The sequence below is a fragment of the Buceros rhinoceros genome, unplaced genomic scaffold (genome assembly GCF_000710305.1).
Source record: "Buceros rhinoceros silvestris isolate BGI_N320 unplaced genomic scaffold, ASM71030v1 scaffold635, whole genome shotgun sequence".
Taxonomy (NCBI): domain Eukaryota; kingdom Metazoa; phylum Chordata; class Aves; order Bucerotiformes; family Bucerotidae; genus Buceros; species Buceros rhinoceros.
Genome location: NW_010414368.1, coordinates 128,971 through 144,148, shown reverse-complemented (window position 1 = coordinate 144,148; position 15,178 = coordinate 128,971). Strand labels below are relative to the sequence as shown.

Here is a 15,178-nt window from a genome sequence, read left to right as displayed (position 1 = left end):
TCAGCAGGCCTACAGCTAGAAAACAGCTCCAAACGTCACAGTTACATTTCCCATTTTGCCACATTCCCTATGTTTCCACGTTCACTGACTCTAGAAAAGGGACTGAGTTAGACTGAATGAGAGGGCTGTAGACACTACAGGAGCTGATGCAGCCAGAACTGCAGCACTGATGGATAGCTGGGCTCCTGAAAAGAAAACACTCCCTAAATGAATGATGACTCAAAGGCAAGTTAGTCTTAAATTTTGATTTATGCCTTAGCTGTGAACCACCTCTGAGTAACAGAACAGTGAGTGATTATAACCACCCTTCAGCTGCATTTTTTTTAATGTTAAAGAACTTCATAAAGAAAATACTATTAAAATAAGTTCAGCAAGCTGATGGAACAACCCCTTCTGGAAGCACAGTGCATTTACAGATGCACAGTGTGACTTCTATTAGCTTTCCACCAGCACTGTTTAGGTGCCTCAAGACCACTGGCTACATTTGGACTCCAGACTCTTTCTTCATGTAGGGTAAAGAAAGCACCTTTTGCTTATCAAAGCAAAGACTGTTGACAATGAACAATGTCCTGCATGACACAAACATACAGCAACTTAGAAATTGTTCAAAACATTTAATTGTTTTAGGTAGAACGAGCACCATTCTGACTGTGCTTCTTAAAATCATGCCTTGCACATGATGGTACTCAATGTGTACCTGAACATTAGGGATAATCTAGTATTTGATTTAAAAGCAACTGAGCTGTCTAGTCAGCTGATTTAGTTCCAGAAAACTATTTGCAAAGAAGTGCTACTTCTGCCTTGTTCCCTAATGTTCCTTCTTAAAAGCAACTTTAAGCGTAGGATTCTTATTTCTTATTTCATTACTACTACAGTTTTTCTTAAAGCTAAACTCATTACAAGATGTTACATGTTTCTATCTATCTGCCCAATATTTAAATGCTGCTATGATGCTTTTGTGAAAACTGATGTTTGTAAATAAAATTAGAATTGTAACAAAAAACTACGTATACCACACCCTTATTAACCATGGCTTAATCTGACTTGCACTACAGTAAAAGTTTTAAGTAGCTAGCTTAGAAACTTTCTTAATGTTTAAGCCTAACTTGAAATCATGAACGTTGTTACACAATTTAGTCTGTAATACAGTTATTATACAGCAATTTTGATCACTTAAGGGTGAATACACCTACGAGAGATGGTACAAATGTATATGAAAAATTTTACATACTTTTGTTACCTATAAGACACGTGGTTTCATTATTATTGCAGTTAGCCAGCTCTTCAAATATTATTTAGACTCCAGTGATATTCGGTGTTGGTTTTAGATTATCAGAGGAATGTGCCAGGGTGAAAACTCTGAATTAGCTTCCTTTAAATTCTGCTCAGCGAGGTAAATCGTACTCTATATACTCTGCATATATACTATATGTTAGTATATATTACTAATGCAACCATGACCTTGCCAATGGGGTTGTGCTTTTGCACCGAGGGATAACTTTGCCCACTAGTTTGCCCCACCAGACACCAACATTTAAACACAGAATCATCAAAACATTTTAGTTGGAAGAAACCTTTAAGATCACCGAGTCCCAACTGTTCACCCTGCACTGCCAGGGTCCCTAAACCACATCCCTCAGCACCACATCCACACGGCTTTTAAACACTTCCAGGGATGGGGACTGCACCACCTCCCCGGGCAACCTGTTCCAACGCTTAATGGCCCTCTGTGTAAAGAAATTTTTCTTGACATCCAACATAAATTTCTCCTGACGCAACTTAAGGTCATTAACACAACTTAAGGCCATAACACATCACAAGGTGCTACAACACGTGAGGATGGTGAGAACAAAAGGCAGGGAACAGTAACATATCAGTGGGCAAATTCAAATGTGGGCAGTTTGCAAATAAATTCATTTAAAATTCATTAGATAAGGATCTAGAGATTATTCCCTTATTTTTAAATGTTGGCCTACATACACATCCTTTTTTTCTCCCTCTCTATTTGTGACCTCTCCTCAGCTTGCAGACTAGGGTGGCCAAGGCATTGGGGACCTGAGGTGACTAACCAGGAGGCTGAACTTCGCTATTGCCAGCCGATGTAAACCGCTTGTTTTCTCATCTGCGTGGCTGCAGCTGCTACAGGGAAAAACAGCCTTTAAAGGTAGTCTCCTCTCCCAAATGAGAGATGTGACAACCAACTGGCCAAAAGCCTAACAGATATCTCCTCCTCACCACTCACTACAGTGTGCAAAGGGCAGTATGGGATTTTTATACATTCAGAGTTCATGACTCCTGCTTATGTCAACAGCTTCAACTTTCTCTTGAACATCTAAGAACAACTGGCACCAAGGTTTATAAATACCAGTAGCAGTTCATAAACACTGAATTAGAAGTGATTATTTGGTCTAACAAACATCAAACTGGAAAGAAAGAAGAGATGCAGGCAAAAGATAATTTAGCAAATGAGATCAAAAAGGTGGAGAAGTGAGTAATGGAATGTAATTGGCAAGCAAGGTAGAAGAGAGTCTACAAAACATGCCAGTGCACTTTAACCTCTCTTTTTGCTGTACCTTGCTCTGACAACCAAGCTGCTCCTTGGACTTCAGACCACGGGTCCAGAAGAGGCCCAGTTGGGTCACTGAATAAAGTCCTCCCTATCACAAGTAGACATATTTAATTAATAAAGCTCAGGCCTTAAAAATGAGCTGGTTTTCTTGCCCTCGCTGCTCCTCTCGAAAGGCAAGATTTGTTGACAGAACTATCCTGTGGTTTTGTGAAGTGTGGATGAGGCTAAGGCAAGGAAAGCAAAAAGAAATGAGTTGAAGACTGCTTTTGTGGGACAAAGGTGTCTTTGAAAGAGTGCACAGGCACCACAAGCACAAGCTGTTAGCACTCCATGCTGAAAAAACTGGTGAGCCAGGAGAGTTATTTAAGAACGTCAGCAAGTGCTGAAGGCTGCAAGCAGCCACGTTGCTTTTGAGAAACAAGGATCCTTTTTGCTAAAGAAAGTACAGAGAATTGCTCTTGATGCATGTACATACGTGTAATTGCTTCTCAATGCCCCCTTTACCAAACTGTACCAAAAAGGAGTTTTCATTTGAGTGGTACGAGCAAATTCACTCTCTGCACTTGTTTTAAGGTAAAATGTGAAAAACAGATCTCACATAAGATGCATACCAGCCTGTAAATACTCCAGAACTTAGGCTACCATTATTTATATTGCATCTGCCAACTGTCAGTTGCCAGGAGAAAAAAAATCTGATCTCAATCAGATATAAGCTTGCATCTATTTCTATTGAACTAAACAGCTTCTCCTCTTTAAAATTTATTCTGGCTGTGGGAGCCAGACAATACCCGATCCTGTTTCCCAGGACAAAATCATCCCTTTAGAATGCTGCAATAAATCTGAACTTGTACAGCAACTTTCTAACGAGCTCTGATTGAATTTGTGCTTGCTGGCACACAGCCATGTCATTTTTGACATGGTACAGGATTAGCCACATCATGGAAGCAAAATCTCCAGGAAAGATGCAGTCTGCCACCTGCTACAGGCTGACAAACCCCTTGGGACAGGATAGACAGGATGAAGCCTCCACCTTCCCAGGGGAATAACCTGAGTGCAGGGCGATGCCATCTGGGTATTTTTCTCCTTCTCCACTCTCCAGACTTGTGCTCCTGTCTGCATTGGGGCACCTCTTAGGAAAGAGGGGGCTGCAGATTTAAATCTCTCCAGGCTGACAAGAGCACAACGCGCCACCCCTCACTTCTCACCCAAGCGCTGGTGTGTCTAGGCTGTTGGGTAAATGCCATCAGCTGTCGGTCATACTTGGGCTCCATCCAAATATGTCCTAATCACTTTGCTTCCTCCCAGCAGTTTTTTAGGGATATGCAGCTCAAGTGCTCTGACTTGGTTGGGCAAGGCCAAGCACCATCACAAATCCTGCAGATGGATGCCTGTAGTAGGTGGCTTGAATCTGGGCCCTCTCAGTGGTGAAATGGCCATATACTAACATATTGCTAGCACAACTTAACCACAGTCAAATTTCCCATGAGTGAGAGGGATGAAAACTCATCCCATCAACAGGCTCACGAAGACCCAGTAGAAGCAATTTCAAGTCTATACGGTATCTTTGATTTAAAGGCAAATCTGAGCCCCTGGTGTTAAAGCTGAGTTAAATATTTAAGAGCAGGAGAAAACTAAGTAACCACCAGGAGTTTTGCCTCTCTTTATAGCTAAGCCGCATAGTATTAACTAATGCCATAATGACTCATTATGAGACGATCCTTACTTGTGTGTACGCAGAGAGAGAGAAATTTCAGCACCCTGAAATATTGAAGCCTCTGGCTCATTTTATCTTATTTTTCAGTTTTCTGCATTAAATTAACTTCTCCGCTAATAACTTTGTAAACGCACAGACATGCAGGCCTGCTAATACACCACAACGTAATAAAAACTGAATTATGCTTAGTGGTTTTCTTAAAATAATTAAAAATCTATTTCTGCTTTTTGAAAGGATTTCAAAATTTAGAGACCCTTTGCTTTTTTTTCACATATTAAAGTCCCCACCCTGCTTTCTCTGAAGGATGCCTAACATTTAATGATTGCTCATGATGGGATTTCCAAGTGGCCCTGACGGCCACCCACCAGACATGCCAGCAGGCTTACACAGGTCTGCAGTGGGGTGAGTGACACCAAGACCTGTGCTAGGTGAAACATCAGCCTGAATGGTGGGGGAGGCTCCTCTGGCCTTGCTAGTTCTGATCCACGCCTGGGTGACGTATTTGCTCTTGCAAACATAGCCACAGGTTTTTATTGCAATGGAAGTTTAAATTACGCAGAAATGTGAGGTGCCCCAAATAAGCCAGAAAGAGTCATGTTTGCTGTTGCCAAATGTCCCTCTTAGAAACACCTCTCCAGTTGCCTCCAGTGCATGCTAGCATACAGCAGGTGACAGACTAGCTGTATTCAGTGGTTGCTTTGCACTTTATTAGGAATGGAAAATACAATCCCACACCCCAAAGTTAACATTTACATGAATCTAATTAGTACTGCTGTTACACACACGTGTATCTGCAGAGCATGAAGGACTGAAGTTAACAGAGCGACACTTGCTGCCAAACTCTTAGAGGATGATATTGGAAAATATGGTTAAGAAAATTATATGGCGCTCGTGCTTTAGCACAATTTTGTTATTAATCTGACAGCATCAGCAACACTGTGAAAGAAGTATTTTGAATCTAATAATAATCATCTGCCTCACAATGACTCAACAGCACCTAACAGCAAGTTTCCATCAGCCCCCATCCTCTCAGAGCCCTGGTCCTCAGGAGCTGGGTGACATTGGGAGAGGAGGGAATAGCCTCTCATCTCCCACCTTCAGGCAGCTGCATGGAAAATGCAACAACCCCAACCCTCCCATACAGCCAGTGGAGGGAGATGGGTGTCTTCAGGGATGCTGAGCCCACATGCCTCTGTGGACTGCACTGGAAATTCATTAGTATGAGCCCCACTCCTTCCCCTCACCAGGTGCTGGGGCACCAGCTCTGGCAGAGGAAAGTGGCTCAGGAAGCCATCGTAAGCCGGTCTTTCCTGGAAAGAGGAGACGATTAGCTTTTCCCATGAGACTCTGCCATGTCTTGGTTTTCTGGGGAAGGATCAAGAGTGCCTGAGGGATGTCAGTTAGCTGCCTGAAGATGTGACAGTGGCAACAGCACTGCATGTCCTCAGTTGCTCTCACTCTCTCCCCACCTGCCACTGTTTGCTTAATGCCAAAGGGGTGCCTCTGTCTTCAGCAGTGACACCTCAGGGCCCAGGAGAGCAAATTTGGAAGTAATTCAGAGGGGGACACAGTAATCATCATTAAAACTAATAATCTACCAACAGTTATTAATACTGTAGTGCCTAAACCACAACTTCGGTCTCTATGTTTGATACATGGCATAGTTTGGTACCTGAAATATTGCAGGAAGGGCACTGCTGGCCAACAGTGACTTCTTTTGCTCCTTCTTAAACTTCCACTGTTTCAAATACCTCTGGTTTAAAAAGTGCAAGTAGAGGTTCTTGCAAGTGCCAAGTAGAGGTTCTGACTCATCTCCATCTTTCTGTGCCACTCTTGGAAAATAGGTTTCATAACTATGCAAGCCTATCCTCACACCTTAGCCTGATGTCTGAAGCAACCAAACATCCCCCTACCTTAGCAGTTTTCTTAGAGAACAGGAGCCTGGCATAGATTTCCCCAGCAGGAGAACGTCGAAGGAGAAGGTCACAGATGCCACTGTGTTTTTAATGGTGGAAGCAACACTTCCAGGCGCAGATGTGCAGGAGCTCTTTGAAATTATGCCCTCAGAGACTGTTACACTCAGGTTTTAACTTCACATTGTTTTAGGAAACCAAATCCTGGCTTTACGGAACTAACAAATGCATGGGAATGATGGTATTCATGATTTTCTCCTCCTAAGCTGGTCCATACTGTATGAAGCACATATATGGGATTTTTTTTCCTATTTGAAGTTCATTAAAAGCACTTTATGGATGCAACTATCAGATTTTCAATCAAAACAGCTTAGTGTCTGGTAGGGGCAGCAGAATCGGTCGATTTATTTCATAAAACTTTATGTACAAAGCAGCAGTATCCATGAACATAATGGTCAGAATATAGAGTCTACAGGGGTAATTTTTATTACGATTTATAGCAAGATTACCCATACTCCACAGTTTTCAGATTTTATGGAGATTTTATGGGACTATATGGCTAGAGCAGTTAACTCTACCCAGCATAGCTATGGTTCACAGAGAATGGGCATTGGCACTCAATGCACAGTGTAACTAATCTACCAGACAATATTAATTGCTATGATCCAATCAAAGGCAATATTTAAAATCATTTCACCAGTCAAATAATTTGCCATAAACCTGTAGAAGAATAGCTATGTGAAGAAATACAGAGGTGAGAGTGATTGCATGGACGTAATATATGCACATATTTAAGCATTTCTGTCATTGGGTTGTATACATAAACATACAACATCATTTTTTTAATCAAAGGACTCTTCTCTTCCTAAGCTATTTGAATGCCATGAGACCTCATCTACTCAAAAAACAAACTACCGAGACTACTGAGATTTATATTTCAGCATCCAATGTACAAATATTGTATCACGAAGAGTGAACAGGGAAAACAATAAGGACAGTATATATTTAATATTAAAGAAAATATTGCAAAGCCACTACCAAATGCTAGCAGGTTGCAACTCACACACCGCAACTGTTTAGATATATTTCAGACACCAGAAAGTTTCCAGCAGGTTGGTGCAAGACACAATAAAACGCAAGGCAGGGATAAAATAAATGAGCTTTTATCCATGTGTTTCTACTGGATCCAAATTTGTGGGTAAAAACAACTAGATAAAGCTCAGCCCTGGAGACAGTACGGAGACAAAGGACCAGAGGCATTCTTGGTGTGGAAGGCAAGGAATTAACATCTTCCAAAAGGTGCAAGGACTCAGGATATGCTGAAATGGGCTTCCCCATCCTCCTTACGCTGGGCTTCACAAACAAAGTTGGAATACACATCTACCTCATTCACTTCCCTAAACCTGCTCATAGTTACAAACATATATGATGTTAAATCCAGTGTTAAAGAGCATGTGCTTCTAGAGTTGAACAACCTAAGCATGTCACTAGTGAGTCATCAGAAACATGACTTTTCTGGAGATAGAAGTAGAATACTGCTTATGGTACTCCCCATAGTTAACCCAAGCTACTTCACCTTCAAGCAATCTCCTTCTCAGTTTCAAATACCACAGTATATCTTATAACCTGTGTTTTAACTCTCCATTCTGGAAGGAATTACTATTTACTCTAGTTCTTAAATACACGCACCATCTCCCAGAACACAGGTCCCGCCCCGAACGCAATCTGCTTTTCTGCCTGATTCTCTTCTTGGCTAGCCATTGCCAACCTGCTTCTCCTTTCCAAGAACCACTAGCATCTCTTCCAGATGAACCAAACAAATGGGGAGAGAGGTTCATCACTTAGGGGGACAGAAGGGTGGAGCTTGACAGGTTGGAGTATATACAGTTGCAGAAGATTTTTGTGAGTAACAACATGAAAATTATAGCTAAAGTAGAAACTCTTTGCTTCAATGCAACTCAAATTCAAAATAACCATCCTCTCAACTGTAGAAGGCATAATTGTTTCACATTAAATAGAAAAACCCAGCACTACTGGTTTCAATTAAGAGTCACTTCCATAGCATAATTTATACAAACAGACCATATAATCTGACCTTTAAACAAATCAAATGGCTCTCTAAATTTCTAACTTTGTACTACAAATTGTGTTTGCTTTTGTGGAATAACTTTACAGTAGGCAGAAATAACAGGCTCTACTTAAAAAAACCCCAAGGGCAGTGGATAACGTAATCTACTGGTATTACCTGTTTTAAATTGCAGAAAAAACTGTAGCAAAAGGTACTACATTTACTGCTTATTAATGTATTCACAGCGAGAAATACGGCATGTGTAAACTGTGAAAAGTCACAATCTATGTATTCCCACCAGGTCTATACATGGACGGAGTAACATAAAAATAGTCTACACCAATATCATCACGGATGGGAAATGGATGAAGTTTGGCTTGGTTTCCCCAAGTGTTTACACAAAGACAAAATAAAGGACAATGATCCAAACCAAACCTGAGGTTTATGGCACAAAACCACAGAGGTTCTAGAGTTTTACCCCCGAAAAAGCAGAATAAATTTTTCACCATGGAAAATGCTACATGTTTCTCTCTTTGCTCAGTCTCAGGAAGAGTGGAGTAGTTTTCTTGAAACTTTTCTCAAAAAGAAGGAAAAACGGAAAACAGAAATAGCCCGAGGCAGGCACGCCGTAATGGTTAACACACAGACAGACTTGCAGCAACTGAAGACAGGGTTTTAAGGGAAACCATCAGGTAACCTTACCTACAGGTGCTGCTACCTGCTCTGCCTCTAATTACATCTTTTAGGGATCCTCACCATCGCTGAACAGGGAGAAAAAAGGGTGAGGAAACCATTTTTCATGGAGTTTTAATGCTCTGGAATACTGTGGACGGCTAGTGCTCACCACCTACTCCAGACAGAAAATCAGTCTCCGAGTGCTTTTTAAGGCTTTGGATAAGACAACAGTGGTGTTCATTGAAGGGAGTGAACTTTGTCTCTTGACCACGATGTAGGGGGTGGGTGCAGAGGGTGCAGCCTGGACTGTCAGTGCCCACAGGGACTTATGCCTGTCTCCTGTCCCCTCCATGCCCTGACAGTCCTAACACATTATTATGCTTTGCACATATGAAATAATGTGACGATCAGGTTGTAGTGGGCAACTGGCATAGCCGGGCTGGCAGAGCCAAAATCCTGATTTTGATTTACACTAGGTAAAGTGAGAGGGTTTTATCCTGCAAAAAGCATTAGTCTGACAGGGTGCTTTTGTGGCATGATATCCTGGCTCCCGTCACTCTCCTTGGGATGTAGCACATGGCACAGGACCTGACGGGATGCTGCCGGCAGCACAAGAGCTAGTTCTCTGCAAACCCATCTGGTTTTCAATGTAGAAAGGGTTTGATTTAATGGGAAAAAAATAAGAGAGAGGAGGCAAGATGGAGAGCAGAAACGAGCAGCACACTGAGAGGCAGAAAAGGAGATGTGAGACTCTCCCGAAGGAAGCTGCAACACAGAATGCCAGGATGAATGATGGCATGGAGAAGGATACACAGCAGCAGAGGAGGAGATGACAGTATGGGTTAGAAATATTAACGGATAAGGAGGGAGAGATGAAGAAGAGCTGTTGAAACTGGCACCCAAAGAACAGTCAGCGAGATGGGGACTAGAAAAAACGGAAAGGTAGAAAAAGAGGGGGAAACAGAAGAGGAGGTAGCGATTTCTTGTCCTGGAGCAAAGAGAATTCAAACGGAATGTGAAGAATGATGCATTTGCTTGAACTGCCTGGAAAAGCAGCTTCCAGGAGGACAGTTTTGCCTGAATGAGAAAGGAAGGTGGACTGGAATGCGTATCAGGGGAAGCAGAAAGCCACTGAGTAAAATGCCCGGAGGCAGGATTAGAGGAGTGCTGGTGGCCTGAGAAGATTTTGCAATAAAATTAAAAAGGAAATAGTTCCAGTCAAACCTGGAAGGAAAAGGAGAATTCAGCATAAGGAAAATAAAACTGGGAATGACAAGGAAAAAACTTTTCTAGATATCCTGTTTCTTGCATTTTTCCCTGTATCTAGAAAAACAGAAGAGGTCTAAACTTAAGTCTGACATAATTTTAATTAATTTTAGCATTTAAAGCATCTCTGTCGGGAAGGTGCTTAAGTCTCATTGAAGTGAAAAGGACTTAGATACAGGCTAATGTACCATATAACTTTAAAGTGCTTCCCAGCCACACCCCTGGATCACCAACGTGTTCTCTGATTTAGCACCAAAGCAGCAACAACACAGAGATTACGTGACAAATGCTGTCGATGCTATCTGTGGATAGACTTTGTTTAAGCATGCATACTTTTTTGTTTCTGAAAATGATCAACATTCATGTAAAAGTTGAAAGTTGTGACTTTAGATGATTTCAAACCTGAATTTCTCCTTCAGCTGGTAGAAGATTAGCAACCAATTTGATTTGACAGCAATATCCTGTTAGCATCTGTGTACATTTATGTCTTCTTTTCAGCACAACAGCTGACCAGTGAAGGGAAGTTAGTCCTGTACACATAAAATTTATTTAATCATTTAATTTTCGCAATACCTTTGTATTTTATCATTTATATTGTTTTAGATTAAAGAAAAACCCTCACACTTGGGCAAAAACTGACAAAAGAGTGTCAAGAGTGGATTGTTGATCAATATTTTCCTATTGTATTTATTCAAATTAACTTGAACACTTATATAAAAGAATTAAGTGATAGCAAAATGGGTACAACTGATGAGGAAAAAAAAATTGAAGAAAGCTTAATCCCTTCTTTTTCTTTAGCTGTACATTAATAATGTATATTAATGATCTCTGCCAATAATAGTGCATAGGTGGTATTGTCAGGGCAGTTGAGGAGGCCCGGTACTCCCGGGCTGAAATCCCTACAGCACATTAAATTCTGGAATTCTGTTGAGAAAACTGGGGTAGTGAAGTTTCAGTTTTATAAGACCAGGAGGTGCTTCCCATAGATGAGACTACCAGCAGAGCCAACTAGCACGTTTGAAAAGAAAACAAATGGGAAAAATTCTGGATGAGTTCAAGGTCAGGTGCGGCTCAAAGCTCCAAAATCAAAATACAGACTAAAATTTGCTTTTTTTTTCTCCCCACACAACATGGTGAAACGTTCTGCTTTCATTTATTGTTTCTTGGCATAACAGCACAAAGTCCTAAAATTATGTCACCGTATGAAGTGTAATAGAATTCTTAAAATGGCATTTTGAGGATTAAAACAAAACCCAGATTGTCCAAGCCTGTTGCGAGGGCACAGTCCACACTTGAGTACTAAAGGAACAGGATAAGAACCAAAGATTTATGGATAAAAGGATGCTACTAAACATCAGAATGACCCATTGCTGTAGTCCTGTACCATAATACACAGTCACCAGTACATCAGAAACAGATATGAGAGCTGAAGAAAAAAGGTCTTTTAGTTGTAGAGACTTGTTCATTATGCAATTAGGCACAAAAGAGATGTTATAAGATGTATTACTAAATGCCCTGTAGTCTCATAAGTCCTAAAGTAAGGTTATCTGTCAGTACCCTCCCTTTCTGCCTCAAGCAATACCTCATTTCAGGGGAGAATTAGCCATATTTTATTCACTCCGCAATGAACCTTGAAATTAGTCTCTCTCATTCCTTTCCTCACGTTCCTATCTCTGTCACTAATGCCTTCTTTATAAAGCTATACTTTTAAAGCATCTGGGCACATCTCTTTCCTCTTTTCTTCCTCCACCCACCACGTAACAAGTTTTTGCTACCTCCGTAACTGTTGTGTTCTCATTTCTTCTTGCTCTCCAGCTCCCCGTCTGTATTTTTTGGACAGCTCTCCAAGATGTATCTGTCCTTCCGGCATGTACTTTCTTCTTCCGTTCACACCTCCATATGCCTCTCAGGTCCTGTGTCTGCAAAACTCATCCTCAACACGTACATTCCATGTGGCTTCCTTCCCTTCTGCTGTTTAATTTGGAAGAAGAGGAGCACTGCCACTCCTTGAGCTTAATATAGCCTACCTCTCTGCATCTGCTGCTACTCTCTGGTCCAAGGTCTCTTTCCTTTGCACATTCCTACAGCCCAACAATTGCTTTCTCTTTGCAAGGAAACAATCCTTCCCTTGCCAAATCTGCATCGCCTGAGTTTTCCGTGTTCATCTATGACGTTTTATATGTCGTCACTATTCTGTTGTCCTACTTCTTCAGCTTCTGGGGAGGATTTATTCCTCTCAGGACAAAACTTGCCGTGAGTTGTCTGAGCATCTAACACCATTGCTGACCTCAATCTTGACGAAAATATTTGTTTTAAAGAGCACCTAGGATACGACTTTTAAAGGTTCTTCCTGATAGTGTAAGTTACGTGTCTTTTCAGCAATCAACAAGGTAAGTTTGGAAACTAACAGCTTTATAACATCGTTACATATTCCTCACACGAAAGCAGTTTTAGAGATGCCACAGATGCACATAACTGGTTTCAGCTTACCTTTGACATGGCTTCTCCCATCCTCCAACAGTGGTACTACTATAGTGTTGTTCATATTCCCAGGTGATCTCACAGCTGTATAGACAACAGGTACCGACTGTACTACCACGGGGATACGGTGTACGTGACTCATTTTGTTGGACTGCAAGTTCATGGGGCTTGAAGGTGGTACTGGATGGATAATGTGCAAAAACTGCTGGCCTCCAACACCGGACGCAGAGGCCACAAGAGGACCTGGAGTTAATACTGACGGTACAGATGCCGCTGAGGATACTGATGTTATTACTGTGGGTGATGATGCCGGCCGACTAGAAGACGACGACGTAGAAGTAGAAGAAGGGGAGGAGGCTGATGCTGTCATGGAAACTGGTGAAGATGAAGCTGCTGTAGGGGACGACCTGGCTTTGTTTATTGACAAGTCCACTGGTTCAGTCTGTGTTTGGAAATGGTCTGCAGATAATGAATCCTCTGTGGGGTCTGCCTTCATGTTGTTTAGTAACAAGGGTACAGCTTCCATATCTGGGTAGTTGTGGACGTTTGGAGACTGTTGAGGAAGGACAAAGGAATGTGGTTACATATGTGGCTAAAGTTGATGCACACACCCAATTACTAACGCACATCACACAGCTTGGGTCATGAAAGCCTCAGGATTTGTTTCTTTTTCTTGAGTCAGCTCATAATTTTAAAGGACAAATCATGCCAGAAAGCACAGACATGTTCAGTTTGAACAGAATATTCAAAAAATTCTTAGAAGGTGGCAGAATTAAATGTACAAAAATTACCCTGTTTCTTTCTACTATGCAAACTCATCGGTGACAAAAATTTTAATATCTCCATAGGTAACCACTATTTATATTGACGGGACATTTGTTTCCAACATCTAACTTCAAGCTACAGCACTATTCTCTTTTGTTATCTCTAAGAGACATGTAGAAAAATGGTCACCACTATTTTTCAAACAACTTTCTGCACGCTTGAAGACTGCAATTTGTCCCTACTTGTCTACCTTCTTTGAGACTAGGCAGACCTTGCTGCTTCTTGCTGTCATAAGTCAGCTTTAAACAAACAGGCTGTAGTACTTTTGTTTGCTCTTTGCAGTGAACTTTGCAGTTTTGCCCACACCTTTTTTCAGAAGGAGGTGCCTTACGCTAAACACAGTCCTTCAGTTCAATGTTTGACTTACTGCATTCTGCATGGCTACTGAAAATGGACTCATAGGTCAGTACGGAGCCCCATGCTTGTAGGCAGCAGTAGCTACAGTGATTTGTTATTCTGAACTAGCACATTAGGCAGCCTTCCCCATTGCTATAATTTCATTTTTTCACTTTTCCATACTAATTAAGAGCAATTTTCCTGACTTTGCAAAATAATTTTACACTTTAGACCAACTCTTTCAAAGCAGGTTGGTCTAAATTTATTCTAGTCTAGTGCCATCTGCTATTTTTATAGTTTTATTCCTTATTTCCACCATCAAAGAGATTAATAGAATTTTTGAATAATGCGAGGCCAAAGATAGATCCCTGGAGAAGCTCATTTGATATATCTTCCCTTTCTGACAGTACGTCATTAATAACTACTCTTTAAAAATGTTTTTTCAAGTAATTTTCAATAGGCAGAGCAAGGAAGGAAATGCCCATCAATAACCTGGTAGTAAGACAAAGCACAGATCCTCAGCTAAGTACCTCCATGGCATTGCACTGCAGCAGAGCTTCTCTGCTGTCTCGTGTTGTAGTATGGAAAACCAACCTCAGTATAATCATTTACCTCAGTAAAATCATTTAGCATATGAAGCGACGTCGTATCTCCCTTGACCCAAAGCAATTATTCCATACACAGATCTAACAAGCAATCTTTTAATGGTACCTAAGCACCTCTAAATGCACTCTCTCAATCTCTAGATTATAGTATTTACTGAGTATCTAAAAATATTAAGTTAGAAATACTTAAGAAACAAATGTTTTAGTTCATTTGCTCTAAATAAGCTCACAATCAAGCAAGCTATGAATTCACTTGGGGATTTTTATAATTAACTATGTTAAATATTTTCATGGAGAACCCTCCTGGTTTTGGGTCAGAGCCAGATTTCATCACGAATGCAGTTCTACTGCAAAAGAAAAATAGAAAAATAGAAATTGTAATATTAACAGCCTAAGTGGATATTATCCCTGGCATGCTGAAAGGTGAGATGTTCTAATAGATCCCATCTGGTTCATGGATCCAACACACTTTCCCCCGTTTGAAAGCAAGAACATCTCTGGAACAATGAGTCTCTTCCTCTATCCATATACAAATTGACTTAAAACAAAGGGACCCCAATTCATTCGGCCCCTGGACCCTGATGTTCTGCTGTAATATAAATTAAAGAAGGAAAAAAAACCCCTTTTTATAAAAACAATGGGACATTCTCCTATTAAAGAGTGAAGAACAGGTTACTTTTCAAAGCACATAATCAGTCACAGGTGAGGCTGTTACAAAACGCTCTT

General features: G+C 41.0%; 1 protein-coding gene across 1 annotated transcript in view; it reads right to left on the bottom strand.

Annotated features, from left to right (window-relative positions):
- KLF12 (Kruppel-like factor 12) overlaps positions 1-15,178 on the bottom strand; it is a gene marked incomplete at its 3' end in the record, with an annotated part of 117,263 nt that overhangs the window by 14,998 nt on the left and 87,087 nt on the right. The window contains exon 3 of the mRNA XM_010137054.1: positions 12,696-13,239. Within this exon, the coding sequence (XP_010135356.1) occupies positions 12,696-13,239 (544 nt within the window). The remainder of the gene's footprint in view (positions 1-12,695; positions 13,240-15,178) is intronic.